The sequence below is a fragment of the Hylobates moloch genome, unplaced genomic scaffold, assembly GCF_009828535.3.
Source record: "Hylobates moloch isolate HMO894 unplaced genomic scaffold, HMol_V3 SCAFFOLD_6, whole genome shotgun sequence".
Classification (NCBI taxonomy): Eukaryota; Metazoa; Chordata; class Mammalia; order Primates; family Hylobatidae; genus Hylobates; species Hylobates moloch.
In genome coordinates, this window is record NW_026652281.1 from 154284225 (window position 1) to 154302256 (window position 18032).

The 18032-nt window shown below is 52.4% G+C and overlaps 1 protein-coding gene across 1 annotated transcript in view; it reads right to left on the minus strand.

Moving 5' to 3' along the window:
• The window catches only part of CDHR2 (cadherin related family member 2), a 54648-nt gene that overhangs the window by 18912 nt on the left and 17704 nt on the right, over positions 1 to 18032 (minus strand). Inside the window, exons 2-12 of the mRNA XM_032158776.2 lie at positions 10671 to 10737; positions 10332 to 10403; positions 7204 to 7343; positions 7009 to 7059; positions 6014 to 6103; positions 3134 to 3223; positions 2101 to 2226; positions 1884 to 2030; positions 1728 to 1803; positions 1470 to 1585; positions 1126 to 1359 (exon numbers count right to left, since the gene is read on the minus strand). Of these exons, the coding sequence (XP_032014667.1) occupies positions 1126 to 1359; positions 1470 to 1585; positions 1728 to 1803; positions 1884 to 2030; positions 2101 to 2226; positions 3134 to 3223; positions 6014 to 6103; positions 7009 to 7059; positions 7204 to 7343; positions 10332 to 10403; positions 10671 to 10722 (1194 nt within the window). The 5' untranslated portion in view covers positions 10723 to 10737. The remainder of the gene's footprint in view (positions 1 to 1125; positions 1360 to 1469; positions 1586 to 1727; positions 1804 to 1883; positions 2031 to 2100; positions 2227 to 3133; positions 3224 to 6013; positions 6104 to 7008; positions 7060 to 7203; positions 7344 to 10331; positions 10404 to 10670; positions 10738 to 18032) is intronic.

Genomic DNA, 18032 nt, shown 5'->3' on the forward strand with positions numbered 1-18032 from the left:
CGCCTGATGAGGTCCCATGGAAGGGGGCTCTCAAAAGACCGTGAGAGAGGGTGCAGGAGGCTGGGCTGGTCACCAGTCCCTGCAAATGTGGGCTCCGTAGAAGACAGCTCCCTAGGCACTGTGGGTCCCAGGCCTGGGCTGGAGCCTGGACACACACCCCTCACTCCAGTCAACTGTCCCTCCCACCCACCCTTCACATCCCCCACCCCCAACCCCCACAGCAACACCAAACACCACTCACACCCTACGTCACCCCACTGGCCAGTGCCACCCTTCTGGCCAACCTAACCCTGCCCGACGCTGTCCTCCACACAACATTCCCACCCCCTCAGTATCACCTAACACCACACACCCTCCAGAGTTACTCATCCTCCAGTGCCACCATGTTACCCACCTCTCACTGCAGCCTCCACTTAAGAGTGCCCTCCCATGGCTGGGCACAGTGGCTCACGCCTGTAATCCCAGCACTTTGGGAGGCCAAGGTGGGTGGATCACTTGAGGTCAGGAGTTCAAGACCAGCCTGGCCAACATGGTGAAACCCCATCTCTACTAAAAACACAAAAATTAGCTGGGCGAGGTGGTGCACGCCTGTAATCACAGCTACTTGGGAGGCTGAGGCAGGAGAATCACTTCAACCTGGGAGGCAGAGGTTGCAGTGAGCCAAGATTGGGCCACTGCACTCCAGCCTGGGTGACAGAGCGAAACTCCGTCTCAAAAAAACAACAAAAAAAGAGCAACCTCCCACCTCACACCCTCGGACCACTTGTCCCAACACTGCTCAGCCTCCCGCAGTTCCCAGAACTACCCAAATCATGGCCGCCCAGTGCCAGGAGACCTCGCCAGCCACCCATCACCACGGACAATGATGTTCTACTCAGCATCATCTGACGTTCAACATCAGCCTCCACTCAGCATGGCCTTCTATTCAGCCCCACGCGGATCGCCCAGAGGATGACACTGCTTACCAACGCAGGTTTCCAGAGAGCACCCAGCACCCCCATTCTCCGCCATCACACCCTGCACCACCAGCACTGCCACCCAGCACCACATGACACTGTCACTCGATCCAGGCTCCCACTGGCCTCCCCCAGCCACCCCCAGCCACACCCACGCCACCATGCCTGCCTTGTCCGGGTCGTAGACCACCATGGTGAGGCCACTGATGGGGATGCGGGGGGAGGCATGCTCGTCCACGTAGCCAGTGAAGTTCACTTGGGCCTCTTCGAGGGTGAAGGTGCAGGCTGGGAGGCTGCAGTTGTAAAACTCAGGTTTGTGGTCATTGACGTCCATCACTCTCACTGTCACCCAGATGCTCACCTTGGCCTCCTGCCCGTAGATGTTGAGGTGTGTCTCGGTGGCCTGAGGCACAGAGCAGAGGGCAGAGGTCAGAGAGCCAGTGCTGAGAGAGAGATCAAAGGCCAGAGGTTAGAGAGCAGGGTTCTGACAGGGGTGGTGGGGCTTTTGCTCACCGTGACCTGCAGCTGCACCTCCTCATCCTCCTCCAGCAGCTGTTCACGGTCCAGGGAGCCGTTGACCCTGATCACTCCATCTGCCCCGATGTCAAACCAGCCGGGCCGCGTGGAGGCTGGCAAGGAGACAGGCAGAACAGCTGGAACAGCTGCTCCAGTGGCTCTGACGGAGCCCCAACCCCATTACCTCCAGGGGCTCTGACGGAGACCCCACCCCGGCCCCAGCCCAGCCCTGGCCTGGGGACACCCCGTTCTCACAGGAGATGCTGTAGATCACAGGGTCATTGATGCCTTTGTCGCCATCCACAGCCTCCACCGTCAGCACCGAGGTTCCCTGGAATAGGGCCTGGTCAGTGCTCCTCAAACTTCCCCCACCTCCCGCTTCCACCCACACCCCACAGGTCCCCCGTGCACCTTGGCTGCATCCTCAGCCACAGAGGCCGTGTAAAACTCCCTGACAAACTGGGGGTCAAGGTCAGGCTGGTCCACCACGGAGATGGACAGGAAGACAGGCAGGGAGCACTGGATGGTGAAGCTGTTGTTGTACATGCCGCCCAAGTCCTGCAGGGAGATGGCCGCCCGTGAGCCAGCGCCGTGGGTCCTAGGCCCACCTGCCGGCACCCCCACTCACACAGGCCTTCAGCTGCAGCTGGTAGAAAGCGCTCTTGTTGTTGTAGCTGAGGCTGCCATTGAGGACGATAGAGCCATTGTCCAGGATCCGGAAGAGATGCTCGCTGTCCCCAGTGCTAGGGATGACCTGGGGCAGAGCAGACTTGGGTCAGCCTCCCTAGGGCAGCCCTGCCCCAAGGACCCCACTCTGAGCAACGCAGGGAAGGCCCCAGCTCTGCCACTGACCAGTCACGCCACTGGCACCAGGTCACATGACCTCTCTGAGCCTCAGTTTCCAGCTCCAGGAAATGGGGCTGGTGACAACCCTCAGTGGGTTGAAAGGAGGATCCAATAAGATGCAGTCGGCCCTCCATCTCTGTAGGTTCCACATCCACAGATTTGAGCAGCCACAGATCAGAACTGTAGCTATGCTCACAATGGTTGCGTCTGTACTGAAGGTGTACAAACTTTTTCCCTTGCCATGCTTCCCTAAACAATATAACATAACATGCTATATTTACAGAGTATTTGCATTGCATTGGTATGGGAGGTAACCTAGAGGTGATTGAAAGCACACAGGAGGTTGTGTCTAGGTTACATGCAAATACTACCCCATTGCATGTCAGGGACTTGAGCAGCCATGGATTTTGGTGTCCTCAGGGATCCTGGAGCCAAGTCCCCACGGATAACAAGGGGCGACTGCATGGTATGTGCCAGGCCCGCGGTTGGTGCTCAGTAAATGGCGCTATCAACAGCAAGTCTGTTTCCAAGAGAAATGGGTTTACACACCCCTTATTGTCTGTGGAACTTGGACAAGACCTGGGAGCAGGCGGGCGGGAAGAAGGGTCTGGTCTGCAGCAGGCACCGTCTTTAGGCAAGTGGGAAAGGCGAGGTTTCCAGGGAGGGGGGCTGGTGGCCAGAGGACGGTTTGGGGACCAGGGCTGGGCCAAGGCGGGACCAATGTCCCCACCCCAACGTTCAGGCCCTGTGGGTTGTCTGTGGAGATGCTGCCCCCTGGCGGTCACAAAGGCGGTCAGGGCCCCATTCACACTCACCTTCTCTATGGAGTACACGACCATGCCTGCAGACCCCATGTCTTTATCCACGGCCAGCACGGAGAACACCACGCTGCCCACGGGCAGGGTCTGCAGGGAGGGACTCGTCACCTACGAGCTCAAATCCAGCTCCTCCTATCCCTTGTCCGTCACTGCCCCCCTGAGCTTCAGTGTCCTCAGCTGTGCACTAATGGGGACAGGGTTGCCCTGTCCTTCCCACCACAGCTGCGGGTGGAAGGCAGCTGGGGGTGCGGGGCGGCAGAGAGGATCTCCCTCCTCCCCTCCCCACACAGCGTCTCCACCACCTGAGCTGGCTTCTGATTTTCGGAGCCCCTCAGAACCAGGCTGAGGGATCATTGTAGAGCCCAGCCTCACCGTGCCACTGCACACTCAGACATCCCATGTGCTCTCTACGGCGTATAGCCATGGGTTTCAAACAGCGCCCTACAGAGCTGGAGGCTTCTTTGGGGAGAACTCTGCTCCTGGGCTCCTGTACACACCAACTCTACCTCCTTTTTTTTTTTTTTTTCTGAGATGGAGTTTCACTCTTTCGCCCAGGCTGGAGTGAAGTTGCATGATCTCGGCTCACTGTAACCTCTGCCCCCTGGGTTTAAGTGATTCTCCTGCCTCAGCCTCCCCAGTAGCTGGGATTATATGGGCCCACCACCATGCCTAGCTAATTTTTTTTTTTTTTTTGTATTTTTAATAGAGACAGGGTTTTGCCATGTTGGCCAGGCTGGTGTTGAACTCCTGACCTCAGGTGATCCACCTGCCTCAGCCTCCCAAAGTGCTGAGGATTATAGGTGTGAGCCACCGCGCCCAGCCACGACCTCTACTTCCTAATTGTGGCCAGGGAGATCTTTGAAAATCATGAATCAGACCACATCACTTTTGTGCTTCAAATCCCGCAAGAGTCTCCCCATTCTGCCCAGATCACAGTCCAGACTCCTTCGAGCCTGGGCTGCCACCCGCCTCTCTGACCTGACCTCCTCCTCCCCCTCCCCCTCCAGCCGCACTGGCTGAGCTTGTTCCTGCCTCAGGGCTTTGCACCTGTTGTTCCCCCTGCCTGGAGCACCCCTTCCTGGAGCATCCCCTGCCAGCTCCTTCTTGCCATTCAGGTCTCTCTGTTCAGATGCCCTCAACTCAGAGAGGCCTTTCCTGACCCTTCAACCTAAAGCAGCACCCGCTGCAGTCACTTCCTTCACTTTGCCTTGTCTCGTGCTCATTGTGGGGCTCACCACCACCTGAAATCATTCTGCTTATTTTGTTTCATTGGTTCCTGTCTGTGGCCTTCTCTAGAAGGTGAGCTGCTGAGAGTAGCAACCAGGTCTGTCTTGCTCCTCAGGTAACCTTAGCACCGAGGACAGTGCCAGGTGCTGAGGCATTCCATCAGAGCCTCTCACGTGGCTGTCCAGACCACATGTGTCTGGCCTGGCATGGGGCCCCTCACCTGGAAGGTCTTTGCAGGCACATGGCAACGGAGGTTCGGGAGTGGTGGTATTTGCTGCCCAGTGACCATCAGGGAACCTCCTTTCCACCCATGTAGCTTAAGTGGAACTGTCCCCACTCCTCCCCCTTGCTGTGGGGAAGGCCCATGATGCAGACCTAACCCACGAGAGCCTTCCATACCACTAAATTGGCTCAAGGATAGCACGTGACCTAAAATGAGCCAATGAAAGTCAGCCCTGAGCTTTGGGCTGGAAAGATTGAGAAAGAGACGGTCTCCTCAATGTGAGCCTGTACTTTTTAATTTTTTATTTTTTTATTATTTATTTACTTATTTATTTTTGAGATGGAGTTTTGTTCTTGTTGCCCAGGCTGGAGTCCAATGGTGCAATCTCGGCTCACTGCAACCTCTGCCTCCCAGGTTCAAGCAATTCTCCTGCCTCAGCCTCCTGAGTAGCTGGGATTACAGGCGTGCACCACCACACCCAGCAAATTTTTTTTTTTTTTTTTTTTCAGTAGAGACGGGGTTTCTCCATGTTGGTCAGGCTAGTCTCAAACTCCCGACCTCAGGTGATCTGCCCGCCTCACCTCCCAAAGTGCTGGGATTACAGGGGTGAGCCACTGTGCCCGGCAAGCCTGTACTTTTATCACCACATGAGAGACTTGCCTCTCGCCCCCCAGGATGGAGGCAATAAGAGAAGCAGAGCTGAGAGGAGGAGAGAAACTCAAATCATATCTTGATGTGATTTGAGTACCTGGATCCAGCCATGCCTGAAGATATGATTTCAAATCAAATTTCATTATATGATTTGGCTTAAATCAAATCAAGATATGATTTGAGTACCTGGATCTAGCCATGCCTGAAGTCTGAGGTACCTCTAAATTTTTTAGATACACGAGGCCGGGCGCAGTGGCTCACGCCTGTAATCCCAGCACTTTGGGAGGCCAAGGGGGGCAGATCACGAGGTCAGGAGATTGCGACCATCCTGGCTAACACGGTGAAACCCCGTCTCTACTAAAAATACAAAAAATTAGCCGGGCGTCGTGGTGGGTGCCTGTAATCCCAGCTACTTGGGAGGCTGAGACAGGAGAATGGCATGAACCCAGGAGGCGGAGCTTGCAGTAAGCCGAGATTGCGCCACTGCACTCCAGCCTGGGCGACAGAGCGAGACTCTGTCTACACGAAAAAAGTCAACTCCCTTTTTTTTTTTTTTGCTTTCATCACTGAAAGAATTCCTAACCTGATTGATTGCAAAATATTGCTGTAACCATTGTTTGTGGGGTTACATCCCCCTGGCTTTGGTTCTTGAAGCTGCCCCTGCCAGGAGAGGTTTTCCAACCCTGAAAGCCCCACTGACTGTCCCTGGCTCTTCCTACTCTGAGAAGCGCTTTGGGATGCCCCCTGCCCCACGACCACATTAAGGCCGGTGTCACCTCGTTGATGCTGGTGGAGAATGCGGTGTTCTGGAAAACGGGTGCGTTGTCATTTCTGTCTTCCACAATCACCAACATCTCCTTCTGCACCTGCAAGTGAGAAAGCCCAGGGGACCCCAGAAAATAGGATTTAAAACACCAGAAAAGTTGCAAGTATTGTACAAAGAGCTGGTGTCCTTCATCCAGATCAACCTACTGTTTGGTCTCTCTTTCTCTCCATATGTTTTTGGGGGCTTTTTTTTGCCTTTTTTGTAGAGACCAGGTTCTCTCTACATGTTGTTTTCTGAACCATTTGAAAGTAAGTTGCAGGCATCATTAGTTTATTTTTTTATTTTTTATTTTTATAGACAGAGTTTCACTCTTGTTACCCAGGCTGGAGTGCAATGGCGTGATCTCATCTCAGTGCAACCTCTGCCTCCCAGGTTCAAGCAATTCTCCTGCCTCAGCCTCCTGAGTAGCTGGGATTACAGACATGCACCACCACTCCCAGTTAGTTTTCTGTATTTAGCAAAGATGGGGTTTTACCATGTTGGCCAGGGTGGTCTTGAACCCCTGACCTCAGGTGATCTGCCCACCTCGGCCTCCCAAAGTGGGAAATAAGAGTGTAGTTGCAACATATTCAGCCAAAGCAGTTGAGAGTGATGGTTTTGCCTCTGGAGCCCTGGGGTGGGGAGGTATTTGGCACTTTTCTAATCAATATTTATACACATTAAGAATACATTTAATTTATATTTAAAATATAACAAATAACTTTATATGTAAATTAAAAAGCCTTCATATGATATAAATAATATATTTATATAATTTAAATAAATTTTTAAAAATACTAAAATCTTGGTAATATCGTATGACAAAGAAATGGACTAGTATAATCTCGATATAAATAAACATTAAATTCACTGTTAACTGGGGCACTGTCCACTTGCCAGAGGTGGGGACGCAGTCAGGAATGGACTTTCGCAATCTCTGTCTACCCCCTGCACCTCCAAACTCACCTGGACATAGGGGTCGCTCACGGAGATGGTGACTTTGAATGTGTAGAGTGTCTGCAGCAGCCAGAGAGAAGGGGCCGGTGGTGAGCCCCTGCTGGGTGGGAGCACAGGGGGTGCCGCCACCAGGACGTGGGCTCCCGGGGCCCTCCCAGCACCCACCCCCGCGTCCCGTGCCCTCTCCAGCTGGATGCTGTTTACCTCATAGTCCAGAGCGCTGGCCAGCTTCACTTCCCCAGTTTTCGGAGTGACAGTGAAAAAGTAGGCATTGGAGCCGCTCATCCCATAGGTCAGAGGGTCATTGTCCTGGTCTTCAGCTACCAACCAGAAGGCCTGGGCACCTGGGGATGGGACACCCCAGGTGAAAGCACTGAAAGGGTGGCCACCCAGGGTCCACAGCCACCCTTTCAGTGCTGGTCTGGCCAAGCTGGCTGTGAGGCTGGGCTGGGAGCCTGGCTGCTCTGTACACAGGCTCGACTTGCCATCTGGGACCTCCCTAGCCATCAGCCAACTCAGCAGCATCCTGACTTCCCTTGTGACTCGAAGGGCACTGGACACAGTGCGGGGAGTAGGGGGCTGTACCCAGGCGTCTGCCCCTCCCCTTGCCAAGCCTGTGGCCCTGCCCTCTCCAGAATACCGAGTTTCCGTGACACAAGACTAGACGTGGCTGGCGTGAACCTTTCCAGCTGCAGCATCTGGGTGCAGCCTAGAGCTTTGGAGAGGCTTCCAGGACACCCCCTTTCTGCTCAAGTGAGCCAAAGCTGTGTCCAGCCTGCTGCTGGCCTCCTGAGAGCCCTAACTCTTGTGCTGCATGCCTGGGCCCAGCAGCAGGCTGGTCGTCCACTCCCTAGCCTGAAAGGAACTTTCTACAGATTCATCAAACCCACCCTATCCCTGACCCCCACCTCCTTTACCCACCCAGCCTCTGCTCCGCCACCTCCACCGGCCCCGCTGTTCATTAGCAAGGACTTCTTTTCACGAAGATGCGTTTCCCTGGAGCTCCGCCACAGGGCTCTGAGGGCTTCCGCCCCTGGCATGGGAGCCTACGTCCCCTGATACTTTCGTGGCCCACAAGAAAGTTGAATTTCCTTTAAAAGCAGAAGGCCAGGTGTGGTGGCTCACATCTGTAATCCCAGCACTCCGGGAGGCTGAGATGGGGGATTGCTTGAACCTAGGAATTTGAGAGCTGCCTGGCAACATAGCGAGACCCCCATCTATACCAAAAATTTTAAAAATTAGGCCACGTGAGGTGGCTCATGCCTGTAATCCCAGCACTTTGAGAGGTGGAGATGTGCAGATCACTTGATATCAGGAGCTCGAGACCAGCCTGGCCAACATGGTGAAATCCTGTCTCTACTAAAAATACGAAAAATTAGCCAGGCATGGTGGCACATGCTTATAATCCCAGCTACTCGGGAGGCTGAGGCAGGAGAATTGCTTAAACCCAGGAGGTGGAGGTTGCAGTGAGCTGAGATCACGCCACTGCACTCCAGCCTGGGTGATAGAGCGAGACTCCATCTCAAAAATAAATAAATATAAAAATAAAAAATTAGCCAGGTGTAGTGGTGAACATTGGCTTATGCCTGTAATCCCAGCACTTTGGGAAGCCGAGGTGGGAGAATTGCTTGAGCCCAGCAATTTGAGACCAGCCTCAGCAATGTAGCAAAACCCTGTCTCTACTTTAAAAAATAAAATATCAGCTAGGCATGGTGGCGCCTGCCTGTAGTCCCAGCTACCTGGGAGGCTGAGGTGGGAGGATGGCCTGAGCCCAGGAGGTCGAGGCTGCAGTGAGCGTGACTGCACCACTACACTCCAGCCTGGGGGACAGAGCCAGACCCTGCCTCAGAAAAAAAAAAAAAAAAAAGGCCTGTACACTCCTCCCTCTCCAGCCTCCATGGGATAGACACGAGAACAGCAGTTGCCTATAGGGAGCAGAGATGGACTAGAACTGGACACAGGGAACTTTCTGGGGTGACGGAAATACTTTCTCTTGATCAGGGGATTGCTTGCACAGGTTTCATATTTGTCAATACCCCTTGGTGTCTCTTGTTTCATCTGGCAGCTTTCAATATTCCTGGATTCCATTTTGCACTGCAACAAAGGCTGTGGCTTTCCCCCCAATATCCACTTGTCCCTCTTTTCTGAGAACAATGGAGCCCCAGATTTTGAGCTGGGCACACGGCCAACCAGAATGAAGGCCACATTTGCCAGTTTCCCTTGCACCTAGGTGTGGGTCTGCAGCTTAGTTTTGGCTAAAGAGACAAAAGCAGTAGCAATGTGTGTAAAATCCAGGAAGGAAGAAGCCCTCTTGTCCCCTTCCTCCTTCTGTGGCTGGAATGGTTTCTTGTCTGAGCCATCCTGCCCCATGTGGGTGGGACCTGTGCCTTAGGGAAGGCGGGACACTGAGCGGGAAGAAGGCTGCCTGACCCCCGCCCCCCCAAGCCCTGCAGGGAGGGCAGCCTAATGGGACACGCCCCCACAGCTCCGGGCTCCTGGGCGGCCACGACGGGCGGTAATTCACCTCTGCCTTGTTTGCATCTCTGTTATTTGGGGTCCCAACCGACCCGGCCACCTATGGTTTCTACTTCCCTGATCTATATCCTGCCTTCTGGAAATGTGGTATCTAGGCCCCCTGGCTCCTTCCAAAATAATGTTTCCCAAACTTCATTCGTTCCTGCGCCGCTGCCGTGACCATTGCTGTGTCTGTGTTCTGTTCCTGGTGCTGGTTCCTTAAATTGACTTTCCGTCTCATGTAAAGACATTTACTTTAAAAGCAAACTTTACATCTCAAAACCCATCTCACCTGCCATAGATAGAAAGTAACTTTACAAATAAAAACAAAGCAAAGTGAGTCATTAGCTTCTGTGAAAGGGTCTGAGCCTGACACCTGCTCTCCCTTTAAAAAAAAAAAAAAAAAAAGAAAGAAAGCCAGGGTAGGGGTGGGAGAGATTAGCAAGTGTGAGGAAGGAGGAGGAAGCGTGGCCCAAGGGGATCCTCCAGTCAGAGACTGAAAGCGATGGGCAATGGGGGAGGCTGGATGATTGGGCAATGGGGGAGGCTGGATGATTGGGCAATGGAGGAGGCTGGATGATTTGGCGCTGGTGTGAGGGCCCCTGGAGGTGCGTCTCACACCTTTGAGGACACTGCTCTTGACCCAGAAGCTGAAGAGAAGAAAACAAACTTCTGTAATCAAAGGCATTCCCTTCAGTCCCTCTTTGTCCCACAATAAGCCGTGGAGTTGCAGGGATGGTGGGGGCTCAAGAGGGTGCCCCAGGACTTTCTTGTGGGTCAGGACCTGACATGGGGCAGACACAGGGGCCAGCACTCACCCACAGGCAGGTCCTCAGGCAGGATGACTGACGTCATGTTGGCCAGGAACTTCGGGGCTACGTTGGCTGCCACTGTAGGGACACAGAGTGCTGGAACATCTGGACACCCCTGCAAAACCCGGTCCCTACCTGCTCCCTTGGGAGCACACACTAGTCCTTATGGACACCCAGGCCACCCATCCAGGCCTGGATTCCTTCCCAGGCCTCCCCAGCTTAGCCAAGCACAGGGCCAGCCCACAGGAGCTGGTGTTTGCTGATGAGGGATCCCCCTCCTTTCCAGAGGGTCCTGCCAAGGGTCTCTAGGTTAGGGCTGCATGGTCGGGGAGGGGAGACACCTACCAGACACCACGAGGGCAGGAAGGAGGAAGCAGGACAGCCATAGCTGGGCCATCACATCCGCAGGGACCTAAGGGAAGAGGTCAGGGAATGGCTCCTGGACTCAGGCCTCCCTCCTTTTGGCGGATTCCCATCTGCCTGGGTCTGATCCGAGCCCACCCACCACTGCTGCTTAGTAGTTCTCCCCCAGGGCCTTTATCACCCTCTGTCCATTTTCCAGATGCTCAGGGTCGGGGGAACCAAGGGGGAGGCCAGGTGGGGTGGGGGTGAGCATGATGGCTGAACCTGAATCCAGGAGCCACCATGCACCAGGAGCTGCTCCAAGGCACTAGACCCTCAATTGTGTTATTCCCACAACTGTGAGGTGGCTGCTAAGGCACCAAGACATGAAGGGGCTTGCCTGAGGCCACAGGGAGTCAATGACAAGACCATGCTTGGAACACAGGTCTTTTGGAGTCCAGAGGTCATTCTCTCAATCACTGCACTATCTATACTTGCCTGTGAGAAGTGTTCAAACTAATAGCATCCTTCAAAATCAAGGCCCTGGAGAGGGACCATAATTTGTCCAGGACCATCCAGAGACTATGGGTGGGCAGGGGCCTTTGTTCACGTGCTGATACATCTAATGGCTGTCTTTGCAGCCTTTCCCAAACTGTGCTCCATGGAACCCTGGCCCTCTGAGATGCGTCACAGCAGAAGGGTTCCCCAGTCAGATGGGTCTAGGGAGGGCTGCACACTCTGGGATCCTCTTGTTGATTGATAGCTGGACAGAGACCCTTAGAAACCCTGCTGGGCCAGTCTTTTTGATCTTATGTTGCAAGCCGTCCCTTGTTAGGGAAAAGGAGAAAAGGGGGACTTTGATTCACTGTCACCTGAAATGTCAAGGCCCTTTCGATGCCCAAAGATGAGGCCGGGCGTGGTGGCTCACGCCTGTAATCCCAGCACTTTGGGAGGCCGAGGCAGGCGGATCACCTGAGGTCAGGAGTTCGAGACCAGCCCGACCAACGTGGTGAAACCCCATCTCTAACAAAATATAAAAAACGTTAGCCGGGCATGGTGGTGGGTGCCTGTAATCCCAGCTACTCAGGAGGCTAAGGCAGGAGAATTGCTTGAATCCAGGAGGCAGAGGTTGCAGTGAGATGAGATCACACCATCGCATTCCAGCCTGGGAGACAGAGTGAGACTCCGTCTCAAAAAAAAAAAAAAAAAATCCCCAAAGACAACTGATGTGTCACTCCACAGAAAGCAGGAGAGCAGGATGGGCCCCCACATGTTTTGTTTCTTGCTGTCTGTCTAGAAAGTTGTCTGTATGCTCTATGTTCGCTATGCTACTCTATAATCTTTCTGTAAGACAGGGCTTTTTACTGTATACTTTTTTCTTTTGAGACAGTGTCTCACTATGTTGCCCAGGCTGGCCTTGAACTTCTGGGCTTGAGCTCCTGAGTAGCTGGGATTACAGACGTGTGCCACTGTGCCCAGTTTTTTACTGTATACTGTTTTGTGCTAACTGAATATGTTAACTTTTCCAAAAATGAAGTAAACAAGCTTGAAAGCAAACAAAGGAACACATTTGCTACTGTAAACTAAAAATAAAATCCTATGCCTCCCACGGACTAAACGGCCCCGCTTGTGGCCCAGGAGACCCCAGAAAAATTTTCAAAACTTAGTTTCCAGCCATGGCGGGATGGGAGGTCAATCACGCCTCATTATACCCTTCTCTTTCACAGGCGACACACAATAACTGACCAGCGTTAATGTTAAAATAGAGATCGCAGGACTGAAAGAATAGACATTCCGTGGCACTAAGATGCCAAATTATAAACAGGACCTGAGGCCATGCCAGGCCGGGGTGAAGTCAGGCAGCCCTAAAGAAGAAACTGTTCTAACTGCCACGAGGATTTTTTTTTCTTTTTCTCTAGCAGCTAAATAAGCACTGGCCTCGAGAAAAGCCAAATTAAAGCAATTACAGCTCATCCAGTTCACAGATGCTGACGAACTGAGCCCCTGTTCCACCAGCCATAACCGCAGCTTTTTTTGTTTGTTTGGTTTTGAGATAGAGTCTTACTCTGTCACCCAGGCTGGAGTGCAGTGGTGCCATCTTGGCTCACTGCAACCTCTGCCTCCCTGGTTCAAGTGATTCTCCTGCCTCAGCCTCCCGAGTAGCTGGGATTACAGGCACCCACCACCACACTGGGCTAATTTTTGTATTCTTAGTGGAAACGAGGTTTCACCATGTTGGCCAGGCTGGTCTTGAACTCCTGACCTCAAGTGATCTGCCTGCCTCAGCCTCCCAAAGTGCTGGGATTACAGGTGTGAGCCACTGCGCCCAGCCCATAGCCACAGCCTTGACCTGACAAGAGACTGATTTCAGTAACTTTCTCCTGATAAGAGCCCACCCACCACGGACTGGCTCCAGCTCACACAGAGATTGCTTACTCATGCAACTTCCGGGTCACAAAAAGGCCTTTTGAGGTACAGGGCGTAATTGTCATACATTTAAATGTTAAGTTGCCACCCCAAGTGAGCGTGGATCATATGTTACATGCACGTGCGTTCAATATGCGTGTGTCAGGAGCTCCTTTATGAATATGCATAGCTCCTCCTGTAACCTGTTAAATATGTGTGTGTAGCCTCCCTGTCCAGCACCAAGCTCCTGCCCCAAACCCCATTTCGAAGTGTCTGTCTCTGGTCTTGGCCGGAGGGATGGCCACCTGCACACGGTCCCCTCTCTTTTTCTAGATTTATATTTTGTGTTTTTTAAAAAGTTAACACTACCAAGCACCCTCACCTGGTCCTGGGCACCTCTTCATGTCCCTTTCCCTCCCGCCCCAGAGCATCTGAAGTGGGCAGGCAGCCCTGGGGAGGAGTGGCGGAAGAGGATGGCTTCCAGAGCCGAGCCCTGATGGTGAAACAGCATCAAAAACCAGAACTCTCCCTCACACCGCCCACCCCTCCTCCCGAGTTCCAGCCTCGGGGAGCCACCCACCTGCCCACGCCATTCTGACACCTCCTTCTCCTGAACGCCCACATCCAATCTGTGCGGCCTCCTCTGTTTCTCTCTAATCAGCCTGCATCTCTCCATCCCATACTGGCCGCCCTCCCTGGGGACACTGTCCTCGGCCTCCTCAAGGCCTCCCTTCCTCCAGCCTCTCTAATCCATCCCACTCAACCAAACTAATCCTTCTGCACATAATCTAATCTTTTCCGCCCTCACTCAAAACCCTTTGATGGCTCCCCATTGCTAGAGTCCAGACTTCATAAAAGGGCTTCCCAAAGACTACCCTCGACCTCTCCAGCTTCACCTCGAAGCACTCCCTGCATCTCAGCCCACCCCTCATCTCCCGCGCGCCCACAGACTCCCTCTGCCTGCCCTCACTACTGCCCGTCCCTCTTTTTGGAATGCTCTTCCCCACCTTGCTGCCTGATGCGCTCTCTTCATTTTTAAAAGCCAGCTCCAAGGCTGGGCGCGGTGGCTCATGCCTGTAATCCCAGCACTTTGGGAGGCCGAGGCGGATGGATCACTTGATGTCAGGAGTTTGAGAGCACCCTGGCCAACATGGTGAAAGCCCATCTCTACTAAAAATACAAAAATTAGCCGGGCAAGGTGGCACACACCTGTAGTCCCAGCTACTCAGGAGACTGAGGCAGGAGAATCGCTCGAACCCAGGAGGCAGAGGTTGCAGTGAGCCGAGATCATGCCATGCCTCCAGCCTGGGTGACAGCGAGACTCCATCATAAAAAATAAAATAAAAAAAAAAAACCAACTCCAGGGTCCCCTTCTGTCCAGACACCCCTCAATGCTCCCACAAGAGGAACTCCCTCCTCCGCCCATCCGTCGTGACCTCACAGGATGCTGCATACACCCTAGAGTAACCTCTGTAGCTCTTGGTGTCTGTTATCTCTTTGCAAATGAGCCTCTCCCACCAGGCCAGAAGAGATGTGAGGGCAAGGTCCGCGTCTGATGCACCTCTGTGACCCCAGGACCAAGCACAGGGCTGAGCCCAGTGTAGGCTCAGTGAGTATCTCTGAAAGGAATGAATGGATGAGCCAGTGAGTCACTGCAACCCCAGGTGGCTTATCCAGAACACCCGTGAGACAGAGCAGAGTGTAATGTGGTAAGTGGACCTGAGAGCCTGGGTCCAAATCCAGCGTAACCTCGGGCAAGTAACATACTCTCTCTGGGCCTCAGCTTCCTCATCTGTAAAATGGGAATAATAACAGCACCTACACCAGGGGTTTGTGTTGAGGCTTAAACAGTGCCTAGCTCCTAGTAAGTACATAATAAATGTGAGAAGTTATTATTGCAGGAAAAGGACGGTCTGTCTCTTGCCCTTCTCATTGTTGGAGTTCCCATTCCTGGTTCCTCTCTTCTGGGGAACTCTGCCCTGGCCAGCACTGGCTAGCTGCAGGCCCTCCTCCCTCAGTGTGCCCTAGACAGTCAGAGATTCTGGTTCTGATCTGGCTGCATGCTTCCTGGGCATGGTTAGCACCCCGCCCTGAAGCCCCAGCACAGCATTCCCTCTTTTTTTTTTTTTTTTTTTTTTGAGACAGAGTCTTGCTGTCGCCCAGGCTGGAGTGCAATGGCGCGATCTCGGCTCACTGCAGGCTCTGCCCCCGCGGGGTTCACGCCATTCTCCTGCCTCAGCCTCCCTAGTAGCTGGGACTACAGGCACCCACCACTTCGCCTGGCTAATTTTTTGTATTTTTAGTAGAGACGGGGTTTCACTGTGTTAGCCAGGATGGTCTCGATCTCCTGACCTCGTGATCCACCCGCCTCGGCCTCCCAAAGTGCTGGGATTACAGGCGTGAGCCACCGCGCCCGGTGCATTCCCTCTTTTAACTCAGATTCATCTCGCCATGCTCCCCACAGACCTGCTGGGGAAACATGGGACATTAGGAAGGCTGACAATCTTAAATAGCCGCTGGTGTTTCCTGAGCACCTACTATGTGCCGAATACCCTGATTCACTCATTCATTCCCTCAGTAAATAGTTATTGGGTATCCATGAGCCGCTATCTGTCGGACCCTGCTCCCAGCAATGGGAAGGCAATGGTGAGCAAAACAGTGAAGGTTCTGAAAGAGACAGACTGCAGACGAGTAAACAAAGTACCACCTAATGGTGCACTGCATCCCTGCTGTGGAGGAGGGGAATGCGGGCGTTATGAGAGTGAAAGAAGGGAACCGCTTTAAGTGGCATGGCAGACAAACGGGACCACAGATCTTTTGACACTCCTCCCTGCAAGAGACGAGGACTATGTCTGCTCCCCTTGAATCTGGTGTATTAATCATTTTTTTCGGCATCCTTTTTTTTAAAATTTATTTATTGAGACAGAGTTTTACTCTTGTCGCCCAGGCTGGAGTGCAGTAGTGTGATCTTGGCTCACTGCAACCTCCACCCCCTGGGTTCAAGTGATTCTCCTGCCTCAGCCTCCCGAGTAGCTGGGATTACAGGTGTGTGCCACCATGCCTGGCTAATTTTTGTATTTTTAGTAGAGACGGGGTTTCACCATGTTGGCCAGGCTGGTCTCGAACTCCTGACCTCAGGCAATCCACCCGCCTCGGTCTCCCAAATTGCTGGGATTACAGGCGTGAGCCACTGCGCCCAGCCATTTGTTTTTATTGCCTGTGTTTCATGATGCTTTGACATCTTCGGGGCCTTGCTGGTTAGGGAGAGGCTTCCCTCCCAGGGCTGGCTAATTCTCAGAGACAGCAAGCACCTTGCCTTCAGACCTGCCTCTCCTATGCAAACCAACCAATCCAAAGCCACGCCTCAACCAGCCTTTATCTAAGTCTCACATACCAAGCCGATATTTCCTCGCTGTTAAACACCTCTGTCCTCTACCCACTAGATGCCAGTAACAACCCCCAAGTTGCAACAGCCAAAAATGCCTCCAGACATTGCCAGGTGTCTCCTGATGGGGGAGGGAGAGCGGTGGTAAGATCACCCCTAATTGACAGCCACTGTTATAGATTAAAAAATATAATGCAGGAATTAAAAATGTAATGGAGGAATCAGAATATAAAGTTGAGAAATGGAAACTAGGAGAGAAAAATAAGAAATTAGAGGATTAATCCAGGAGGTCCAATGTCTGATTAATAGAAGTCCCAGAAAGAGAAACAGAGAAGGAAAACAGGGAAAGGAAACTATCAAATGAGTACAAACAATAGATTTTGTATAAGCGAATAACACATCTCCAGACTGAAACAATTTCCAGAACAAATTTTAGAAAGGAAGGAAAAGAAAACCCAAGCCAAAGCATTTTCAGAGTACTAGGGATAAAGACAAGACCCTGAAATCTTCTGCAGAGAAAAACAAGTGACACACAGAGGACCCAGAATCAGAAGGTTATGGGGCTTTTTGGTAACAATCCTGGAGTTAATGGAGCTATGTGTGGGAGATTAACGGTGTCACAAATTATTTGACATTCCTTCTATTGAGAAGTGAAGTCTAATTCCCTCCTCTTGAATCTGAGCTGGCCTTAGTGACTTACTTGATCAACAGAATGCAGCAGAAATGCAGCATTCAGAAGCTTTGCAGCTTACACCTGGGCCTCTTGGGCCACTTTATTCTCGGAACCTGGAGATACTTTGTTAGAAGTTCAACTACCCTGAGGCCGCCATGTTATAAGGAAGCACAAGCTAACCATGTTAAGAGGCCTGTGCATTGAAGGAGAGCAAGATGTCCAGCCAGTCCCCACTGTCCAACTCCTAATCTTTCACATAATCCCAGCTGAGGCCCCAGACACCATGGAACAGGGTTGAGCAATTCCTGCTATGCCCTATCCAAACTCTCATCCTATAGAATCAGGAAATATAATAATAAATTGTTGTTCAAGCCACTAAGTTTTGGGGCATTCTGTCAAGCAGCAGTAAATAACCAGAACACTATGCCTGCAAAATACTGAAGAAAAATAATTTCCAACCTAGAATTCTATACCCACCAAAATTATCAGTCACATATGAGGGCAAAATAAAAACATTTTTAGACATGCAAAGTGAAAAATGTTACCTCTTCTGCATCTTTTCTTGGGAAGCCACTGGAGAACATAATCCATTCTATGAAGGGAGTAAGCCAAGATGAAGGAAACAGACAGCCCAACACAGAAGAGAGGGAAAGGGGCGCTGAGACCACAGCGGGTCCTGATGGGAAGAAGGGTTCAGCAAGCTCTCCAGGGCTGTCTACATACAGGGAAATAGAGCTGATGGCGTGAACATTTCGAGGAGATTTACACCTCTGGCTAGGGTGAAGGGATGAACTTGTGATACCAAGTAGAAAACTAAGCAAGCAACTGGGCGCGGTGGCTCACGCCTGTAATCCCAGCACTTTGGGAGGCTGAGGTGGGCGGATCACAAGGTCAGGAAATC